At 45.2% G+C, this 20,267-nt stretch overlaps 1 protein-coding gene across 1 annotated transcript in view; it reads right to left on the bottom strand.

Annotated features, from left to right (window-relative positions):
• Positions 1–4,202: 4,202 nt before the first annotated feature.
• Positions 4,203–20,267, bottom strand: part of LOC126543738 (putative sodium-dependent multivitamin transporter) — a 40,985-nt gene continuing 24,920 nt past the window's right edge. Inside the window, exons 10-16 of the mRNA XM_050190843.3 lie at positions 19,430–19,539; positions 14,654–14,721; positions 12,982–13,068; positions 10,363–10,547; positions 8,700–8,800; positions 7,988–8,082; positions 4,203–5,841 (exon numbers count right to left, since the gene is read on the bottom strand). Of these exons, the coding sequence (XP_050046800.3) occupies positions 5,659–5,841; positions 7,988–8,082; positions 8,700–8,800; positions 10,363–10,547; positions 12,982–13,068; positions 14,654–14,721; positions 19,430–19,539 (829 nt within the window). The 3' untranslated portion in view covers positions 4,203–5,658. The remainder of the gene's footprint in view (positions 5,842–7,987; positions 8,083–8,699; positions 8,801–10,362; positions 10,548–12,981; positions 13,069–14,653; positions 14,722–19,429; positions 19,540–20,267) is intronic.

Here is a 20,267-nt window from a genome sequence, read left to right as displayed (position 1 = left end):
TCGATGGGGCTCCCTGAGGGATTTGACTGCGCCGGCTGTGGCCAGCGCTGGAAGGGGCCGGGGAGGTTGTGGCAGCCTCGGCTGCGCCCAGCTTCGGGGTCGATGGTCCCTTCTGCTCAGTTGGCGGAGCAGCGCTAGCTGCAACCACCGTGGGGGCAGATGGCGTAACTGCCGACTCACTGCGTGTGGGTCGGACAGCCGCCGGAGGCCGTTGTGACGCTGCCCCCTGACGCGCCACTTCGGCAAAGCTTTTCTTTGGCAGGTATGCTACCCGCCTGCGTGCCTCTTTGAACGATATATTTTCCTTGACTTTGATTGTGACTATTTCTTTTTCTTTTTTCCATCATGGACAGGACCGCGAGTACGCGGCGTGTTCCCCATCACAGTTCACGCAGTGTGGAGCATCCTCGCAATTGTCAGATGGGTGTTCTTGGGCACTACATTTTGCGCAAGTCTGGCGGCCTCGGCAGTTCTGTGAACTGTGGCCAAATCTTTGACACTTAAAGCATCGGAGAGGATTGGGGATGTACGGTCTGACTCGGATCTTTATGTGGCCAGCCTCAATGGTCTCAGGTAGCATACTTGATGCAAAAGTTAAAATTAAGTGCTTTGTTTCAATCTCCCTGCCATCGCGCCTGATTTTTATTCTCCTGACATTGGTCACATTTTGATCGCTCCAGCCCTCCAGTAGTTCGGCTTCAGTCAGTTCCATGAGATCGGCATCGGAAACGACTCCGCGGGTGGTGTTCATTGTGCGATGCGGTGTGACCGTCACTGGAAGATTCCCAAAGGATACTAGATTAGAAAGTTTCTCGTACTGTGTCTTACCACGCAGTTCTAAGAGGAGGTCGCCACATGCCAACTTAGAGACTTTCTAGCTTGGGCCAAAAGCTTCACTAAGTGTCTTCGCAACAAGAAAAGGTGAGATCATTCTCGCTGCCTTTTCTTTTTTCTCTGAATGTACTACATCAAATCTTGGAAAATTGTCATTATTTCGGCCAAAAAACTTGAAAACTTCTTCGGTGCGCCCTCGTTTATGAGGGCGATCAGGAAGGGTTGGAAAAGAACTTGCCATAGATATGTGTAAAAATTCGGCAGCGCCGCCAGCCACCCACCATGGAGCCCAAGGGGACGCTGCAGGACCGTGAAAAGACGGCCTGCACGAGCCAGCTGTACGACACTACTATACCCAAATCTGTTATAACCAAGGTTGGCTATCCCACACAAGGTTAACCCTTGCCGCCGAGGAGAATGAAGTAAATGGAACAGAGGAGAGGACAGGAAAGGTCAAAAAGTAAGAGATAAAGACGAAGATTCGAGAGGAAGAGACAGGAAAAGGCGACTGCCGATTTCCCCCGGGTGGGTCAGTCCGGGGGTGCCGTCTATGTAAAGCAGAGGCCAAAGCGGTGTGTTGCCTCAGCCGGGGGGCCTTAAAGGTCCAAACACCCAGCATCGGCTCAACCCCCAGGATCTCCTTTTCCCCAGACACGGCTAAGCCGCTCACGGCTACACGCGGAAGGGTCCAACCCTCGTGTGCTCGGGTACGTGGTGTCGCAACACACCAAACGCCTGCTTGCGCAGACGCCCCTGCGGGGAAAACACAGCTGTTATAAATTTTTCTCTTGAGGAATAATGGCATCCTGCTGTTCGTGATCTGAGAATGCCTGCCAAACGCACCCCATCCCATTCTTATTCTTCTGATTATTTCAGCCTCCTGATCCGGATCCGCGATCACTACTTGCCCTAAGTAGATGTATTCCCTTACGTCTTCCAGTGCATCGCTACCTATCGTAAACTGCAGTTCTCTTCCGAGACTGTTAAACATTTTTAGTTTTCAGCAGATAAATTTTTAGACCCACCCTACTGCTTTGCCTCTCCAGGTTAGTGAGCATGCCTTCCAATCGATCCGCTGAGTTACAAAGCAAGGCAATATAATCAGCGAATCGCAAGTTACTAAGATATTCTCCATTAATTCTTATCCCCAATTCTTCCCAATCTAGGTATTTGAATACTTTCTGTAAACACGCTGTGAATAGCATTGGAGAGATCGTATCGCCCTGCCTGACGCCTTTAATTATTGGGGATTTTGTTGCTTTCTTTATGCAGGACTATGGTGGCTGTGGAGCCGCCATAGATATCTTTCAGTATTTTTTCATACGGCTCGTCTACACCCTGATTCCGTAATGCATCCATGACTGCAGAGGTTTCGACTGAATCAAACGCTTTCTCGTAATCAATGAAAGCTATATATATAATGGTTGTTTATATTCCTCCCATTTCTCTATCACCTGATTGATAGTTTGAATAGGGTCTATTGTTGCGTAGCCTTTACGAATTCCTGCCTGGTCCTTTGGTTGACAGATGTCTAAGGTGTTCCTGGTTCTATTTGCGATTACCTTAGTAAATACTTTGTAGGCAACGGATAGTAAGCTTATCGGTCTATAATTTTTCAAGTGTTTGGCGTCCACTTTCTTATGAATTAGGATTATGTTGGCGTTCTTCCAGGATTCCGGTACGCTCGAGGTCATGAGACATTGCGTATACAGGGTGGCCAGTTTTTCTAGAAAAATCTGTTCACCATACTTCAAAATCTGCTGTTACCTGATACTCTCCACCTGCCTTCCCCCTTTGCATAGCTCCCAAAGTTTTCTTTACTTCTTCCGGCGTTACATGTGGGATGCCAAATTTCTCTAGAGTATCCTCTCTTCTAGTATCGTCGTGGGTGCCACTGGTACTGTATAAATCTCTATAGAACTCCTCAGCCACTTGAACTATCTCATCCATATTAGTAATGATATAGCCAGCTTTGTCGCTTAACGCATACATCTGAGTCTTGCCAATTCCTAGTTTCTTCTTCCCTGCTTTTAGGCTTCCTCCATTCTTGAGAGCATGTCCAGTTCTATGTATATTATACTTCCTTATGTCAGCTGTCTTACGCTTGTTGATTAACTTGGAAAGCTCAGTCAGTTCTATTCTAGCTGTAAGGTTAGTGGCGTTCATCCATTTGCGTTTCTTATTCAGGTCTTTCGTCTCCTGCCATAGCTTACTGGTATCACGTCTAACGAAGTTACTGCCGACTTCTATTGCACACTCCTTAATGATGCCCACAAGATTGTCGTTCATTGCTTCAACACTAAGGCCCTCTTCCTGAGTTAAAGCCGAAGATCGGTTCTGTAGCTTTATCCAGAATTACTCTATCTTCCCTTTTACCGCTAACTCATTTATCGGTTTCTTATGTACCAATTTCTTCCGTTCTCTCCTCAAGTCTAGGCTAATTCGAATTCTTAACATACTATGGTCACTGCATCGTGCCTTGCCGAGCACTTCCACATCTTGTATGATGCCAGGGTTAGCGCAGAGTATAAAGGCTATTTCCTTTCTAGTCCCCCCCTCGGGCTCCTCCACGTGTGTATCGCGCTTGCGGAAGAAGGAATTCATTACCCGCATATTATTCCGTTCTGCAAACTCTACTAATAGCTCTCCCCTGTTATTCTTAGAACCTATGCCATATTCCCCCACTGACTTGCCTCCAGCCTGCTTCTTGCCTACCGTGGCATTGAACTCGCTTATCAGTGTAGTGTTGTTTGTTTTGACTTTACCCATTGCCGATTACACGTCTTCATAGAAGCTTTCGACTTCCTGGTCATCATGATTGGATGGAGGGCCGTGGGCCTGTACGACTTTCATTTTTTACCTCTTATTAGGTTCCCAACAAGACCTGCCACAAGACCTCTCGTTAGCACAGGACGTGTCCGCTTTTTAGCACTGTATATGCTTCTTTTGTCCCCCTAACTTCACTGAGCCCTATTATATCCCATTTAGTGCCCCCCAGTTCCTCCAATAGCACTGCTAGAGTCGCCTCACTACATAACGTTCTAGCGTTAAACGTCGCCAGATTCAGATTCCAATAGCGGCCTGTCCGGACCCAGAGATTGTTAGGACCCTCTGCTGCGTCACAGGTCAGACCGCCGCAGTGGTCAGTTGCTTCGCAGGTGCTGGGGACTGAGGGCCGGGGTTTGATTGTAGTATTCATAGAGGAGGTTGTCGCCAAATACTGCACCAGGGTGGCCCATCCTGCTCTGGTGAGAGAGTGCATTACCGGTTCCGGTCACCGGATCAGGCTGCACTCCAGGCCTGTTTATGCAATTTTATCAAGACGCGGATTTTTTTTTATTCCGGTGGAACCACGGTCCCCTTACATGCGAGGCGGATGCGAGGCAGTGGCGCAGAGGTTTATTCTTCACTCATTCTCAAATATAATTGCAACACCCCTACGTGCATACTGCGAAGCCCTGGTGATACCCGCCAAATGGCACGCCAACGAGATTCAACGTCAACTTTTTCAGCTTCATTCGTTCACTTCACCACCAGGGATTGCAAGGCCTTCCCATCACAGTACTGCCATCATCTTCGACTTTTGTAACTGTTTATATTTTTAAATAAAGGTCTGCAAGGAGGAGTAAATTTATTTCAAATTCACCCCTCTCTATACCCTGTGTACAGTGTTGTGGCAGGTAATAAAACGAAAAAAGTGGGCATTTGACGGCGCACGCCTTCAATCTTGCTCTAATTTTCTGGTTCCGTAGGTTTCAGTACCATAAATATTATCATCAACCTTCCCTTGCTTTCCATCCCCTTGCTCTTTCCTACCCACGCTTTTGGCGATAATACGCCGCTTCCGGCCGCCCTTTCGCACCTTTCTTTCCAAGAAATCTTGCTCTCAGCTTTGCTTAGAACGTCCTATTATAATCGCAGCGCCAAATGAAACAAAATAGTGCAATACTTCAATAGTCTAACGATCTCTAACTGATATTTTTACTTCTCTTATTTGCCTAAAATAAATGCACATGATGTTCGACTACATGCGAAAGCGCTTGCACATCTAAATGTTCACGTATCTCAAAGAATACCAGGCGAACAAAATTGCCACTCTACTGCGATGTCAAGCATAGCTCTTGGGCGTTCAATAGAAGACACAAAAAATGACAGCACGTACGTCAGCTTACCCTCATGCCCTACAATATCCACAATGAGGTAGCGTGTTTTTTTTTTTACTTTTTATTACCTATAAAAAGAAAAACATGGGGCCATTGATGCGAGATGATGAAATCGAATTGGTGTGTCCTCTGAGTGCACGTCTACGAAAAAGTTTAAAGCAGGTAACATGTTAGACTCCAGTGAATCCAACGCCCTCTTGTGCTCGATTACCGCGTTATTGAGGGTCATGCTCTCCACGCGTTGCGATACGAGAGGCAAGTACTCGGCGTACCTGGCGTCGCTATCGTGACATATCGAACTTCTCCGGCCCCTAGCTGGCACGCCGGGAACACCGCACAATATCCACACCTTTGTGTGGTTCACTTAAAGTGTTGGACGCTATCGTGGAAACACTGCCGGGCGAAAGCCGTCAACAAAAGCAGCGATACTACAGCCGACTACAATCGGGACAAAATAAGCGCATATCTTAATGTCTGCAAATTTCGCAAGCGACAAACACAATCGCCATACATCCCATGTTTTGGAACGCGTTACCGGAAGCACAAAGCCCGCAACAAAAGGTGATTTGTAAACATAACCCAGTGGTGTTTTGACAACGCCGTGCGAAAAGGCGTGCCGCATCAGTGTAGGCTAAATGAACATAATAAATATGCACATTTTCTACGTTGATTCATTATTGTTAACTTTAGCAGGTTGCGAATCATTAAGACAGCCTCCAAAACAATCACTTTCTTTGTTCATAGGAGCCAGCTCTGTGTCGAGGCGTACGAGTTCTTCATCTTCGACGTCTCGCTTTTTCGGTTGCAATACTGCAACGCCATTTTTCCTCTCGTCTCCTTGGAGCTGTGGGGAAAAAAAGACCAAGGGTTATTCAAGATTTTTGCCAACTTTTCACAGCATTTCTTATTATTCTTAAGTAGCCTTACTCATGGTTACAAAAGTGGGCACACGTCATTCAATCAATGTTTTTGCGAAGAGAAAAGCGAAAACGAAATATGTGAAATGAAATCCCTCCAGACATGCATTTCAGAGCTAAGAAGGTCAAAAATTTTGTAGTTGTGTGCAACCTTTCCGGGAGCACAACATAGTTTTCTATCACCTGCGCAGTTTCTATGACCTTTCTTTATTGAGCACGAGGTTGCGGGTTCAACCTGGGCCACGGAGGCCGCAATTTGGTAGATGCGGGATGTAAAAACAATCGCGTACCATGATTTCGAAGAGCGATAAAGAACTCAAAGCACTCAAATCCTCTATGCAAGTTCGGCACCTTAAACGCGATAATTTAAACTTATATATTGCGGGAACAGTCAGTGCTCGCTTCACAAAGACCTGCCAATGAAGCATTTTTAATGCGATCGCGTTAAGGAGACCGTGTCGCAGGAAAGCCGGCGTCGATGGCGTTGTGACGCGAAAAGACTGATTGGTCGATAAGGTGATAACGGATGCCAGTTACGTCTTGCCATTCTATGTACGCCAAAGGTGCTGTTTACACGAATGCATGACCACCTGTGTCGGAGAGGGAGAGGCACGAACATAAACCCATGGCGGGAGCGTGAAGTATGCCGCCACGTGGTGACGCGACACTTTGACGTGAAGGCCTCTCTGGAAGAGCGGAATGTTTCCATCCGTCGCAGAATCCGCCGAGTGGCGCTGTGAACCTGACGCCATCGTTCTTCAGTGGAGAGCGCATACGCCGCCGCGGGGCCGCCGCTAGGTCAAGGAGAGAGAACATGTGTGCGATGGATGGGGTGCCGTCTGCCGGTACGGGGCGCTCTTCTCAGTCGTCCCGTTCCGAGTAAATGGGCGGGGAGAGTGTTGAGGTATCTGTGCAGGAAAAAACATTGATTCACAGTGGAGGAAGAGCACTAGGGAGCTTACCAGTAAGTATGCGGCCTGTAGGGTGGACAACACGGAAACAAAAAACGTCAAGCGGAAAGTCAGAGAGGCTGAAGTAATCTCATGGGTGGCGGCAATGGAAAAGAAACTGGCCATGAGTAACTACTTAAGAGTTAAAAAACCAAATCAGGAAAAAATAAATTTATGATAACTGAAAGGGAAGCTCATTGCTTTTCGAAGCGAGATCCGAATAGAAGGATGAAGGAGCATGTGCTTCCGGTGGTAAAGCTAGGAAAACGATGGAGCACGTGTTATTAGAATGTGAAGACGTCTGCCCAGCGGTCGATTTAGGCACCACTGGCCTCCTTGAAGCCCTTGGGTTCAGCGAGAGCAGTGGAAAAGTAAGCCTGTCCGCAATAGAGATTAGTAGGAGGCGATTGGAAGATTGGTGGAAGAGAAGTAGGGAAACGGCAAATACGGAGACGTACAAAAGCAAAGTTCGCAAGAGGGGATCAAAAAAATTGGTTGTGGAAGTTAATAGTGTTTTTTCTTCTTTTCTTTTCGACCTAGGTAGAAGATTAAGCAGTATAATAGCAAGAGCTTGGTGGCGCAACCCACCGCCCCGTTCTAAATGGGCGGTGGCTCATAACATCCATCCATCCATCCATCCAGCCAGCCAAGTCATCCTGGCGATGGCGCATGTACGTATTCTGCTCAGCGACGGGGTCGGCCACGTAAGACTGATGCCAAGAAGGCGGAGACGAAGGCTAGGCGTGGGGATCCGAACCGCCAGAAGCGGGCGATGATTCCGAATATCGTGCGAGAGAGGCGGAGGCAATGCAGGAGAAGCGGGCCTAGGATCCGGAGTATCTTGAGTGGAAAGCAGATGCCAAGTGGCACCGGCGGGCCAAACATTCCGAGTATCGTGTAACGGACACCTAAACAGAGCGTCACATGCTGAGCGAGGACGCCGAACTGCGTGCCCGTGAAGCCGAAGTGAGGCGACAGCACTGACACGACGATACGGAGATGCGAGCCCATGGAGTCAAATGCAAACTTGAAAGAAATTGTCGCGCGGAATGTCCTTAGGTGCGCCTTCTCCAATATTCTCAGACGTTAAAAAGTCGAGGCGCTGATTACGGATATCGCTTACCTGAAATGTTCGACGCATAAAGCTGAACCGCTTCCAGAAGTTCAGAAATACTGGGCTAGTGTACTGTAGATTTGCTCTTGTCTTTCGGCGACCACCTGAAATGTTGCCGACCTCGGTGATTATTCATTGCATTAGCAAATGTTGCAGCTTCTTAGTAAGGTGCAAATAGTACTGACGACATAAACTCTTCACTCTCACTTTACACAGAGGACTAGCATCGTCATCAAAGTATTTACCGCATTCGTAAGTACGAAGTAAGTTGTAATCTCTGTTTCATGTTTATTGAACTCGATGATGCCGAAAACACAAAAGACAGTGACAAGCGTTTTCTCGTATTTCCGCACTTCTTTAATTGAACCTGTTTACTTCGGCCTTCATTGTTATGAAAATTCATCGCAAACGTGTCTTAGCGCAGCATGGGTTTGCACTGAATTTTCGTAACCATGAACCCAGCTTTCCAACTAGCCTAATTAGCGTCCTTTATGGAGATAGTTACTGCTGAAAAGTCTATATTAATATCATTTCTTTCAGTTCAGAGGCATACTATTTACCAGAGAACTTGTCAACGTGAATGAAGCTGGGTTGCCTGTAAAAATAATGAAGTATATTTCCTTCCCACGAACAAACGTTTGCGAATTTCAAATCTGGGGCTTATATTCCGAAATTTTCGCTGCATTTGAGTGAAGAAAATTAATACGTATCAAGAACTCACCAGTCACAAGACTGAGAGCTGTACCCAGGAAAATGGTCATCAGGGCCCCGAAGAAGGATATCCAGTAAAAAGACACCAGGTACAGCCCGAACACGCTCGAACTGCAATTCGCATAAATATGATGTAGAAATTAAGCAAGGAAGAGCGCTAGGTGGCACAGATTTGTCAGTAAAACTGCAAGAGGATAGATAAAAGAAGAGGAGCCTCGTTCTGCGCTGAACGCTCCATAATTGTCGGTTTCATGCAATAGAGCAGTATTTTAGCACCACACAGCAGGGGAGCTGAATTGTGTGATGGCAACAAACAAATCTTTGAAGAAAGAGTAAGAACAACGAAATGAGTGTATGAAACGCAGACCGCGTCTAAACAAACTTGTTTTTCAAGCCTGCGCAGGATACGCTTAAATGCAAATGCAAAAAACATGAAATTTGAAAATTACAACTGAACAAGACAGACCACCACGTAGGGTAAAGGCAATCCAATCATACATGACACACACGCACATTCCGCATGCTCACAGCGCTTCGTCGCTTGCATTATGCAGCAAGGTTTGTGATTGTTGTCTTAGACACGGACCTCTGATTTATAAAAGAGGCTCTTTCATATAGCGATAGCAATTATACGGACCATCTAGGTAAATTTGTGCAGTCGTCGTGACGTTACATATCAGATCATATGCGATCATATCGTAGTCCTCGTGCAATATGCTGTGGCTGCGCGGGAAAGCTTGCGAGAATGAGTAGAGAACATTGATGGTTCGATGCTCGCCGTCGTTTCGCGAACCCAAAGTTGAAGCTCACGCCACCATGCGCATGCTAAGGGAGAGGGGGGGATGATTGCGCGTTAACATACTCAAACCCGCGGTAGTGGAGGCAGATGAGCAGGCGTCCACTCCTCAGAGCCACAGTGAGCACAACGGACGCTATTGCTGCTCTGTATGCACAACTGAGAAGGTCGAGACATTCCAGTGTGCAAGGCGCTCCTGAGCGCATGCGTGGCTCACGCACCCTATCTTGGAGCTAAGCTGCAGCGTGGGCAATGTTTGGACGAGCCAAGATGGCTGGTTGCCTACTGCGTGCTGTCTTCTGACGTGCTTTGCGCTACAGATTGCGAAGTTATATGTTCAGGAGATGCGTTGAAGCGAGAGGCAGCAAGAAACATTCACTGCCTGCTGCCGGCGCCCTGCATCACACCAGCGCTGCGACAGCGAGTAATCGTGGTCATCGAATGAAATCTGTTCTTGTTTGCCTGTGCACACATCGCACCATGCTTGCTAACTTGATTTAAAATTGATTTAAGGTGCAGTGTTTACTTCAATTTATACTGCCGAAAAACTACGAACTTTACTATGTGTGGTTGTGTAATACTTCGCCATCAATATCAATACTTCTCGCTTCATACAAAGCTGCGCCTTTCTATATCGGAAAATGAATACGCATGCTTCATTCTCGAATTATTACACTTACGCGATAGTCAATATGCCTACATGAAGAAATGGTATTACGAGTTGCATTACAGTAGCATTATCTCTGCATGGATGTTTTCTCCATGGTATCTATTTGTTGGGCTGGGCTGACCCAGAGCACTCAAGTTTCACTGTATGCGCTGGTACATCTAGTGGCACGAAATCAGCCACGTGTACCTAATGCGTGAAATAACCAACCCCGTGTCCTGTTGTTGGTGTGCTCCAGCTAGAGGCGGCTCAGTCCAGCCGCTCGTGTTTGTAGGTAGCGGGCAACGGTCGAGTGTTTTAGGAAGGTACGGAGGTTGCGCGATTTCCGATAGGCTCCTTCCTATGGCGTGCCAGAGGATGAATATGCAGACCAGCAGCGTCGCCCAACCCGCGCCCTGAAAAAATGCATTACTGGTGAGCTCAACGTACATTCTTCCAATAAAGCATCATAGAAGAGGTACAGGTGACATAAATCAATCGAATGTTCCGTTTAAATCTCCTGACCGAAGCAAAATTCCAGCAGGACCAGTCTTACGGTTATTGCCTGTATTTATAGGATAACCATCGAAACAGCGAAGTGACGCAACCGATTGTCGCCGCTTAGAAGCGTCATGTATGAGGCGTGCATGAATCGAGACTCGCGGGTTTCGTCGATGCCGATTCATTGGCATCCCATTTGAAATGGAGCAGCGGCAAATACTCCCCTCGCCTGCTTGAGGTAATCACGTACGCTGTACATGATATTTATTCTAGCATTTTTGCATACACCTCGCTAATACTTTTTATGTCCCTCAAAACTTCCCTATCTTCATTTAACAGCTACATACGTCTATAACAAACCCAGTCGTTCTAATTTTTTGCTTGTATTTTTTTTCACCGATACTCTAAACGACTCTTGCTTATCTCGACTGCTGACGGGTCGATGCTTCCGTCTACTTGAGATGAAAGCACTGCTGGAAGATGCACGTAACTACGGGTCCCACTGGATGAATACCTTTGCGTTTCATTACGATGTGCTTAGTTATCAGTTCATTGCGAATATTTACTCGGGTATAATTTTTGTCCTTAGGCACAAACGATAGCCTCAAATATTAAGGCACGGCCCTTTGTATAATTGTACAGGTTTTCCCTTCTAATTTCTTTCTTCACATTCTTGTAAATGTTCGTGGCCTTGTTTTTCTCTTTGCATTCTTTGCATCTAATTCACTGTCTCTCTTTCTCTCATTTTCTATTTGATCACTCCTTGCTGTCTACTTACATCTTGAATTACCCTTAAGAATCTCATTACCGAGCAGCAAGCACCAAGCAATTAGATTGATTTGATAACACAGGTCGCAAGCTCGTTGTACCAAAATCGACTTTGGTGCAATTTTCGGCATATAGGTAAATAAAAATGTAAAGGCAATTTCATCGAAGGAAGAATATTTATACACATCACCTCTTTCACAAATGCCCCATGTATGGGAATGTACTTACATTCCTAGTATGGTACCATTGAATAAACGCGCCTGTGGTCCTTGAAGCAGGCGCTACGTGGTTTTCGGCTCATATCATATGGCGAGATACAGCAAGTGGTGAGCGCACACTTTTGCGATCGTCCAAGGATGTTCTTCACGGATGCGATAGAGAAGCTCACTAAACGATGCGAAAATTGCAGTGACACGGATAGGCACATGTGGGAAGAGGATATGTGTAGAACTTCCTCCCGCGTGGGAATCAAATTTTTAAGCGAAAATTCTCATTACTTGTTTATTTGCCCTCTAAGCACTTTTACATGGGGTATTCTTTAACAAGTCTACTAATCAATGACGTATGACTACAGAAAGCACGAAATCTCTTTGAAAGATGTATTCCCACGTCGAAACGTCGGAAGCGCGACCCCTAGCACTGCAAAAGCACAGCATGACAGGTTGGGCTGAGCGCCATGCACTATTTTTACAGTCGTCATCTTAAGGTTAACAAAAGTAACAGTGCAGACAAAAATGCTTCACACTATGTTAAATCATTTCGAGTGTTTTTTTTAATGGCACCGTGTACATTTTTGAGTTAAGTAAAGCGGCAAAAAAACGTAAACTCTGCAACATGAACGAAATAATATGAAATTGGTAGAAGGGCTAAACATTGGCATTATGCGGAATAACTACGAGAAGGCATCAAAAGCTGGGTAAGTGAGGTATAACTGAACACCCGCCTAAACAATGAGTGGTTCCCGCTCCTAAAAGACTCATATCACGTTTGGAAAGTGTTGGCAAATAAAGACTATAAACGGTATAACAACTGATTTCGGGGTATGTGCAGAAAGAGTTCTCAAACTGGTGTCATTTACCGCAAGTAGGCTTCAGTGGAACCACGCAATTTAATTCAGCATTGCCCATTAATCTGTCGGAAAAGAAATCGCGTTCTAATATCACTACGCTTGTATTCAAATCAATTCGGACGATTTTCTCGCAAGATACACATGGAGAGTCACAGAAGTAGCACAAAGAGCGCGAAACTAGGTGTGAGTATAAAAGAGCCCACGCTTGCCCTACTTTCTTCATAGCATGTTCCGCCAGTCCTGCACCAATCACTCTGCAGCCTGTATCGGTGACCATGTGAACAGACGCCTAATTTCATGCATTGAATGCGTCGTACTTCAGTTTTGTTCTTTTGAATTGCACCATGATTCAAGCATTGTACATATATCGCATCAACTCATTCAATCAAGCAAAGAGAGTCCCTCTTCTTCGAGGAAAAAATTCTAGTTGGTGACACACTTTTCTGGCAAACTATTACAAAACAGAAAGATAACAGACATTTAGAAAACTTTAAACAGACGTTTAAACAAACCTTTGCGTTGACCCAAGGCGACGACAGGGCCAGCAGGAAGAGCCCAGTGAATGGTCCCGCCACGGAACAAAAAAGTGCCATGAACAGCTGTCCATGAAGGCACAGAAATGAAGAGAAACCATTAAGAAAAAAATGCAGAACACACAAACAAAAATTGAGCATGTTCAGCGCACACTAGCGAATCTACGCATAGTGAAGCGGTTAAATAAATGCCGTCAAACTGTTCGTGTTGGCCACTCATTATCACACCCGGAAAATGAACAAGGCGTGCAGCGTCCCTCCTGGCCCCTCCCACACGATGCGCCTGACCACGAATTACACGTTCTCTTGGGTGAAAATAAATTTTAACTACACCGTAGCCCGCGTTTGCATAGTTCACAATTTCAGTGTCTCCGGAATCTGCTTCCTGTCGCGGCGAGAAGTCCACCGATTAGACACGTTACGTCCCCGGCAAAGAAGAAAAATGAATTAACTTCTGGGGTTTTGCAAGTCAAAATCCCAATTTCATTATGGGGCACGCCGTAGCTGGGGACTCGGGATTGTTTTCGCCACCTTGAGCTTGAATACATGCCCCCAATGCACTGTACATGGCCGTTCTTGCATATCGCCACCACTGAAATGCGGCCACAGCCGTGGGAATATGATGCTGCGGCCTCGTGCTAAGCAGTGCCACAACATGGCCACTAAGGGCTACCACAACGGGTCATAGAGAAGTAATAAAAGCTGCGTCTTAAAGGAGTTACCTTGAAGACGTAGATTTGTTGTATTAAGGATATCCAGGCACTGTTCTTTTTTCTTTCGTTCACTGCGCAAGTTTGTAAACATTTGAGCCGCTATATAGCACATCTCAAGTGGTAGTACAACAGGGCTACATATGGGCCGATTCGTTATTAAGTACGTTTTTCTTCATCGCTGGGAAGTTTTTTGTTTTACGTTCTCCCTTTAGATCTTCAAGGTGCCAAGTATTAAAGGGACACTAAAGTGAAAAATAATTTCTTCTGCATCAGTAAATTACCGTTCTACAACACCAAAAACACCACTCTTACAACGATAAGACGTTTGGTAAGCCAGAAAAAGCGCAAGAACGAAATACGGGTGGCGACGCCTACTTAAGTTCCCACACCTGGGGGCTGTGACGTCTTGAATTTTGATGGCATTTTCTAGGGCCTACTAATTATATATAGCGGTACAGGTTGACTACACTGTGTTCTAAAGGAACCAAGTATTAAACATGGCAAGTTTCGGGAACCTTTATTCAGCCAACGCGGCCCAAATGCGCAAACATACTTTGGAATACCTGACGTCACGCTGACGTACCGGCGCTGGGGTTTCGGCGCGAAATTCAAATACTGATACTTGGACCTTCATTTTCTCATCTAATATTCAAACTATGTTTTTGAAATGACTGCCCGCAGGGCTCTCAAACAATGCTTTATTAGTCTAAACTGATTTATTGTTTCCCTTTAGTGTCCCTTTAAAGAAAAGATAGTGAAAGTGGAATGTTCTTTGACCTTATAATACTCGCAGACTTATATTGCATATGGTGCTCGTGTGTGGCTGGCGTCTTTTACAACGTCGATAGAATAACAGCTGATATGGATGTTTAATCTTAGAAACCTGGCTACTGTGATCCGAGCCTGTACAATCAAGTGTACTGAACCGTCGTACGTACCCGTGCTGCGGTGCCAAAATAAGGAAGAGCGATTGCGCACAATGTCATTATTGTGCCGCTTGTGAAAGCTGTAACGAGAGTTTGTACGCGTGTCTGAGATGTTAGAGCAAGATTTCACGTTCCGATTTCACTGTTACAAGCGTCAAAATGCTGACGGTACAATTGCGTTCCATTATACCGTTTGCTTTGTATATTACCAAAAGAATGAGCCATTTGAGACAACATTAAATTTTCACTGGCCAAGCTTAACAGCAGCCACTAGTATCACAATTTGCGCGATATTCGGCTATCTTTTTTTTTTTATACCGACAAGAACAAATGTGAATAAATTGCCACAATTTGCGCAACACACAGCATCAAATTTCGGTAATTACCTTTTGAATGAACAACTATTGGGGATGTGTTGTTCAAACTGTATGGCAGCGAGTGCAATGGTAGAGAAACCAAGCACCTGAATCAGCCTCATACCACCAAGTCTCCCTTCCCGGCATACCCCTCCTCAATCCTTTTCGTGGAGGACAAATAGTCCAAAACTGAAAACCCTTTGCAAAAAAATAAAAATATGCATTTTCACACAAACATACCCACCAACAATAAAGTTTCTGCTTTGTTCGTAGACGCGGCTCGATACAGTCGCAGACGGGGGTTACAGTCGCGATACAGTCGCGACAGGGAGAAACGGTGCAAGACGTGCGCGACGATACGCACCACAAGTAACGATATAGCGGAAGAAGTAGCCATAGCGCTCGCAGTAGCTCAGACTAATGCAACCGTGATAGTCAGCGACTCTCAGGCGGCAATAAGAAACTTTGCCAACGGCCGAATCTCCCAGGAGGCACTACGCATTCTTCTTGCAAGAGGCCAACACAAGAAAGATATACATCACCTGGACACCCGCTCACACTTTCGCGGAGGACGGTAACAACGAGGCGGAACACGACGCGGCTCGAGGGCTTACGGACCGAGCCGCAGTCGCAAGTGACGCCCCGACACCCTCCGGACGTGACGGTGCGGTAAATGATTGAGAATGGGAGGACAGAATGAACACATATAATGACATCACGAAACACTATAGGTTACAGAGGTGCACATTCCCGCGACCTCACACAAAATTGGCACAAAAGCAGTCTGTCGCATGGCGGCAGTTACAAACTAGGACATATCCGAATCTTGTGCTCTCGCACATCATATATCCGGATGTGTATCCAACTGACAAATGCAAAACATGTGAATCCAGAGCCACTCTGGAGCATATATTATGGGAATGCCGAGGTATACATAACAATAAAAACAACGCGGCCTCTAGCAGCAGCCTTCACACGCGCTGGGAAACCGCGCTGCTCAGCCCCGCCCTCGAGGACCAGCTATAGGCCGTTCAGCGGGCCGAGGATGCCGCCAAGACCCAAGAACTCCTGGCCGTCACCTAGGCGGGGCCTTTGGCCCTCCCCACCAACTCGCAGCGCACACAATAAGGTTATTTCCTCCTCCTTGCCGGTTACAGGCATTGCCACGAGCTGAAGTAGAAGAAGAAAAGAAGAAGGAGAAGAAGGAAGCGGAAGAAGCCTGACATGGCCTGGAAGGAACGAGGCCGGAAAGAACAGAACACCGCTGGAGGAGAAGAAGAAGTCCGCTAGAACACTGGGTGAAGAAGGCGCTGAACCAAGGACGTCGAGGTTCAAGAGTTTAGCAGGAGAAGAACACCATGGGCTCTGCACCAGTCGGGCTTGATCCTCCAAACCCAGCGGATGTGCACCGTGGTCGCCAGCAAAGGCTTGGTCCGAGGACAACGGCCCCGTCCTATGCTACGGGGACAACCTCCCCTCACCGACGGCAACGCTCGACGAGCCAAGCCTATTCTACGGAGACAACCCTCAGCAGAGATGCCAGTATTCCACCGAGCAATGCGAAAGAACTACACCGATTCAGACGTGTAAGCGCCACATCGCACGTGACGTATTACGACGTTTTAAGAACTTCTGAAATGGCTTAAAAACTCGGGAAAGGTATTAGTGGGAAGGGGAGAGATCGAATTCAGCGCAACCATTTTTGCGGCTGTATGAAGATTTGACGGGGAGTTATCAGTGTGACACATTATAAGTGCATTTGTGTGTCTGTCCAAATTCATGTCTCGTGCACCGGTAACCACGACAGGAACTTGTATTAAATGTCTGCAGGCACATGAATTGCTGTTGCCGTTTTTACTTTCCCACCGTGTGAAACAAATGCCCTACAGAAAAACTGACTGCCACTTTAGCATGCTTCAAAGAGGGTGAAGGTGACACCCTGCGAGCTCGAGACATTCAATAAATCTATTGACATTCTCATTCGAATGCATTGTTGTTATTACTTCCATGCTCCCACCAATGGTCGTGGGTTCGAGTGCCTTACTTGATGCTACCTTAATGAATTGCGCCATAATCAACACCAAAGGTCGTGGGTTCAGGTGCCTTAATAACTTTACATTAATTAACTATGCCTGAATTCACTTTGTCTTAACACTAAACGTCGTGGGTTCGACTTCCACATAAGCTGGAGGGTTCGACTCCCAGCGAATGTCGTGGTTTGGAGTGCCTGAAGCAACTCTGTCTTAAAACTAACTTTGGCCTTTTTTTTTTGCCTGATGGCGACATCTGAGCCAGCTGTGGAAGAAGACGACGAACGCGCGAGCACTGGCACAAGCGCATGTCTGCGCGAGGCGCCCCAACATGAATTTCTGCACCGCACGGCGGGCCTTCCAGACAATCGGGCGTATGAGCAACTTAATGTTTTCGCCTTAATAATGGTAAATCGTACAAAGACAATTCCACGGCACATAACTAATACCACCTTTCCTGGACCTGGTGATAGGCAAAAGTATTATGCGAGACGTTATGCCTTGACAACGTGTTGGCATTGGTTGTGCTATTAGAATGCGCCACTAATTTGCTAATTAAACAGGTGATTATTAATTTAAAAAAATGTTCTGGCGAAAATCATGCGAAGTCCAGTGCTGTCATGACGGTTGGTAAGGCCTAATTCTATCTCACCTGACATTTTCTACTCTTAGTAATCAGCGACATTCATCGCAGTCAGGCAACGTATACAAAAGTTGGGTAATCTAGCTGGCCTGAGCATCGGCAACGGTAAAATTCAGTGCCTAAGCGTTTGATATATGATAAGGTTTTTACGAAAGCCATGCCAGCAGTAGGCGTTTCAACCAAGAATTAGCATCTCATTTTATTTAAGTCCTCAATCCTATTGAGGCACGATCTGTCTACCATCCAGATTTGATTGATTTTTATTTTTTTGTAGCCAGTGGTGCTTTGAAATGTCAGCAGCACTGCGAAAGCTTGATGAATTGTGCTTTCATATTTCAAACAACAGGATTGTGTGCTTTTAAAAGCGCACTGGGCATTTAAGTAAAGCATGTTGCACGTTCTGAGAGGCAGGTTATAGTTTGCAACTTCCTAAAGTACAAAGGCTCACTTTGAATGGTCAGATTAAACATTGGAGTGAGCCGCTTTGCCTTCCGTAAGTAAAAGTCACATTTTAGCGGGCGCTATCATTGCTTTCTATCTTTGAATGGTCAGATGAAACTTTAAACTGAGCCACTTAGCCTTCAGATGGCAAAGGTCACATTTTCGTGGACATTAATCTTGTTTTGTAAGCTGATTTTACTATTCAAGTGTGCGAGATTTCTTTTCCACAGTTAAGCGGGACGAGCTTCATGGTTGGTTTATGAGACGCAAGGGGTGCTGATCTAATATTTCATACAAGTCAACACGTGGCAGTTTACAAATGCATGCAGGTGTACCAGAGTAGGGCATTGAGCCCCTGCTTCAGTAGTTTTTGAAACATTTAACATAAAGCTGACCCTCTTTTGCGGTTAAACATTTTTTTGCATTATAATCATGTTGCGTAGATTAGTTGCTGATATTTTTATTAGAAATTTTTGAACTGTCATGATATGGCGCAACACTCTGGTTTCGAATTCGGGTCGCCATATCGTCATTCTATAGCTCATATCGCCTAGCAGTCATAAATATTTACATAGTCTCGGTAGTTTTTCTTAATTCTTACCGCATTATTATGAGTAATAAAACTGTCTATAAAAACGTATGTTGAAAAAAAAAACAGATTTATAATATCTACGAATTGTTAGCAATTATCTAAATTGACTGAAACCTTCCTATCTATTCAGTAAATGTGAGGACAATACCAATGTAATTTCTGTCGCCGACCAGAAAAAAGAAAGAACAATGTTAATGCGAGCCAGCTTGCCAGTTGCTTGAATTTAATGAGGCAGTAAACTATGGCAAACGATTGGTAAACAAATGCCATATATGTCATGCGAAGAAGCAAATCCTTCTATCATACACATAGGCAAACAGTACGTACATTAAGAAGTATAGCTGCATTCATTTACATACGACGCTATAAAGATGCAATGTATATGCAACGTCATGTGTTGCTCAATTACGGCGTTCCTTTGAAAAACATACCACACAAAATTCACCTTCACGAAGTAAATATTGGCATTGTAAAAATGAATAAGCTTACAGTACAGCAGTTCTGCTATTTTCCGTAATTCTCTAATTTTGGCGATGAATACATCAAGACACATTGCGCATGTCAGAAAAGAAATATAACGTGGTGCTCTTGGAAAGACCTTTCTCAGCAAAAGGACCATACTAACAAAAGCAGTATCTCTAATCTTCTCTTATTTCCAAATAAATATGGCGCTGTACTTTCCAAAGCACACTGGGTGAATATTATATCCAAAATCAGTTCATATACCTAGTAGGCGCATCACGATGACAGTCTTCTGCTCGCTTATCTTGACGTAAGGTGTGATTACATCGATGTAAAATATCGCTGCGTGGGAGTTCACAATCGATGATACGGTGCTGCGAAAAATGAAATTTGTATCAGTTAAGGCGACAAGGTCACAAATTCATTTGGAGGCCTTGTTCACTTCAAGTGCAGAGACCGGTAAGTATATGGGCTAAGGGTGATGTTTTAAGTTAGATTAGAATACTTCCAATGGTTTCAGCATGTGTATAAGCTCTCCTTTTCCTTAACAGAAAAGAGCCCATCCCGTGCCTTCCGGTATCATGTTGCCAATTTCCAGATGTTTGCTTACCTTCCTAGACAAAAGGTGCAATGAGAAAATACTGAACCAAACGCCTAACTAAAGACAAAGCGATATATTTTCCGAATAATTTCTAACGGTGCAATTTTTCGAATTCCCAATGATTTTGGAAAAATTCAGACTGTCACAAAGATTTACTTTCCTTTTATGCTATCTGATAGGCAAAGACACACACGCAAAGCAAATAAGAGAGCTCCTCTGGGGACACGCGTATCATTTTTCAGTAATGATCCACGTGAAACATTTCTGGCTTTACAGCAGTATAATAAATAAACGTAGAGTTCATATTTTATGTAGAAACAGCTGTCGTGAAAGCTCTTGGTAGAAAACACAATGCGAGTAAATTATTGCAAACCTATATTCCTTAGCACGAACGTTATCACTAAAGTTAGGTACTAACGTTATCAGATTTCGAATAAATCAATATGATTAATATCTCTGTATGCATGCCATCATTGTAACCCCTCGAAATTTTCTTCCAAG

The sequence above is a fragment of the Dermacentor andersoni genome, chromosome 10 (assembly GCF_023375885.2).
Source record: "Dermacentor andersoni chromosome 10, qqDerAnde1_hic_scaffold, whole genome shotgun sequence".
Taxonomy (NCBI): Eukaryota; Metazoa; Arthropoda; class Arachnida; order Ixodida; family Ixodidae; genus Dermacentor; species Dermacentor andersoni.
Note: the sequence above shows the minus strand (reverse complement) of the source record. Positions and strands in the feature narration are given on the sequence as shown.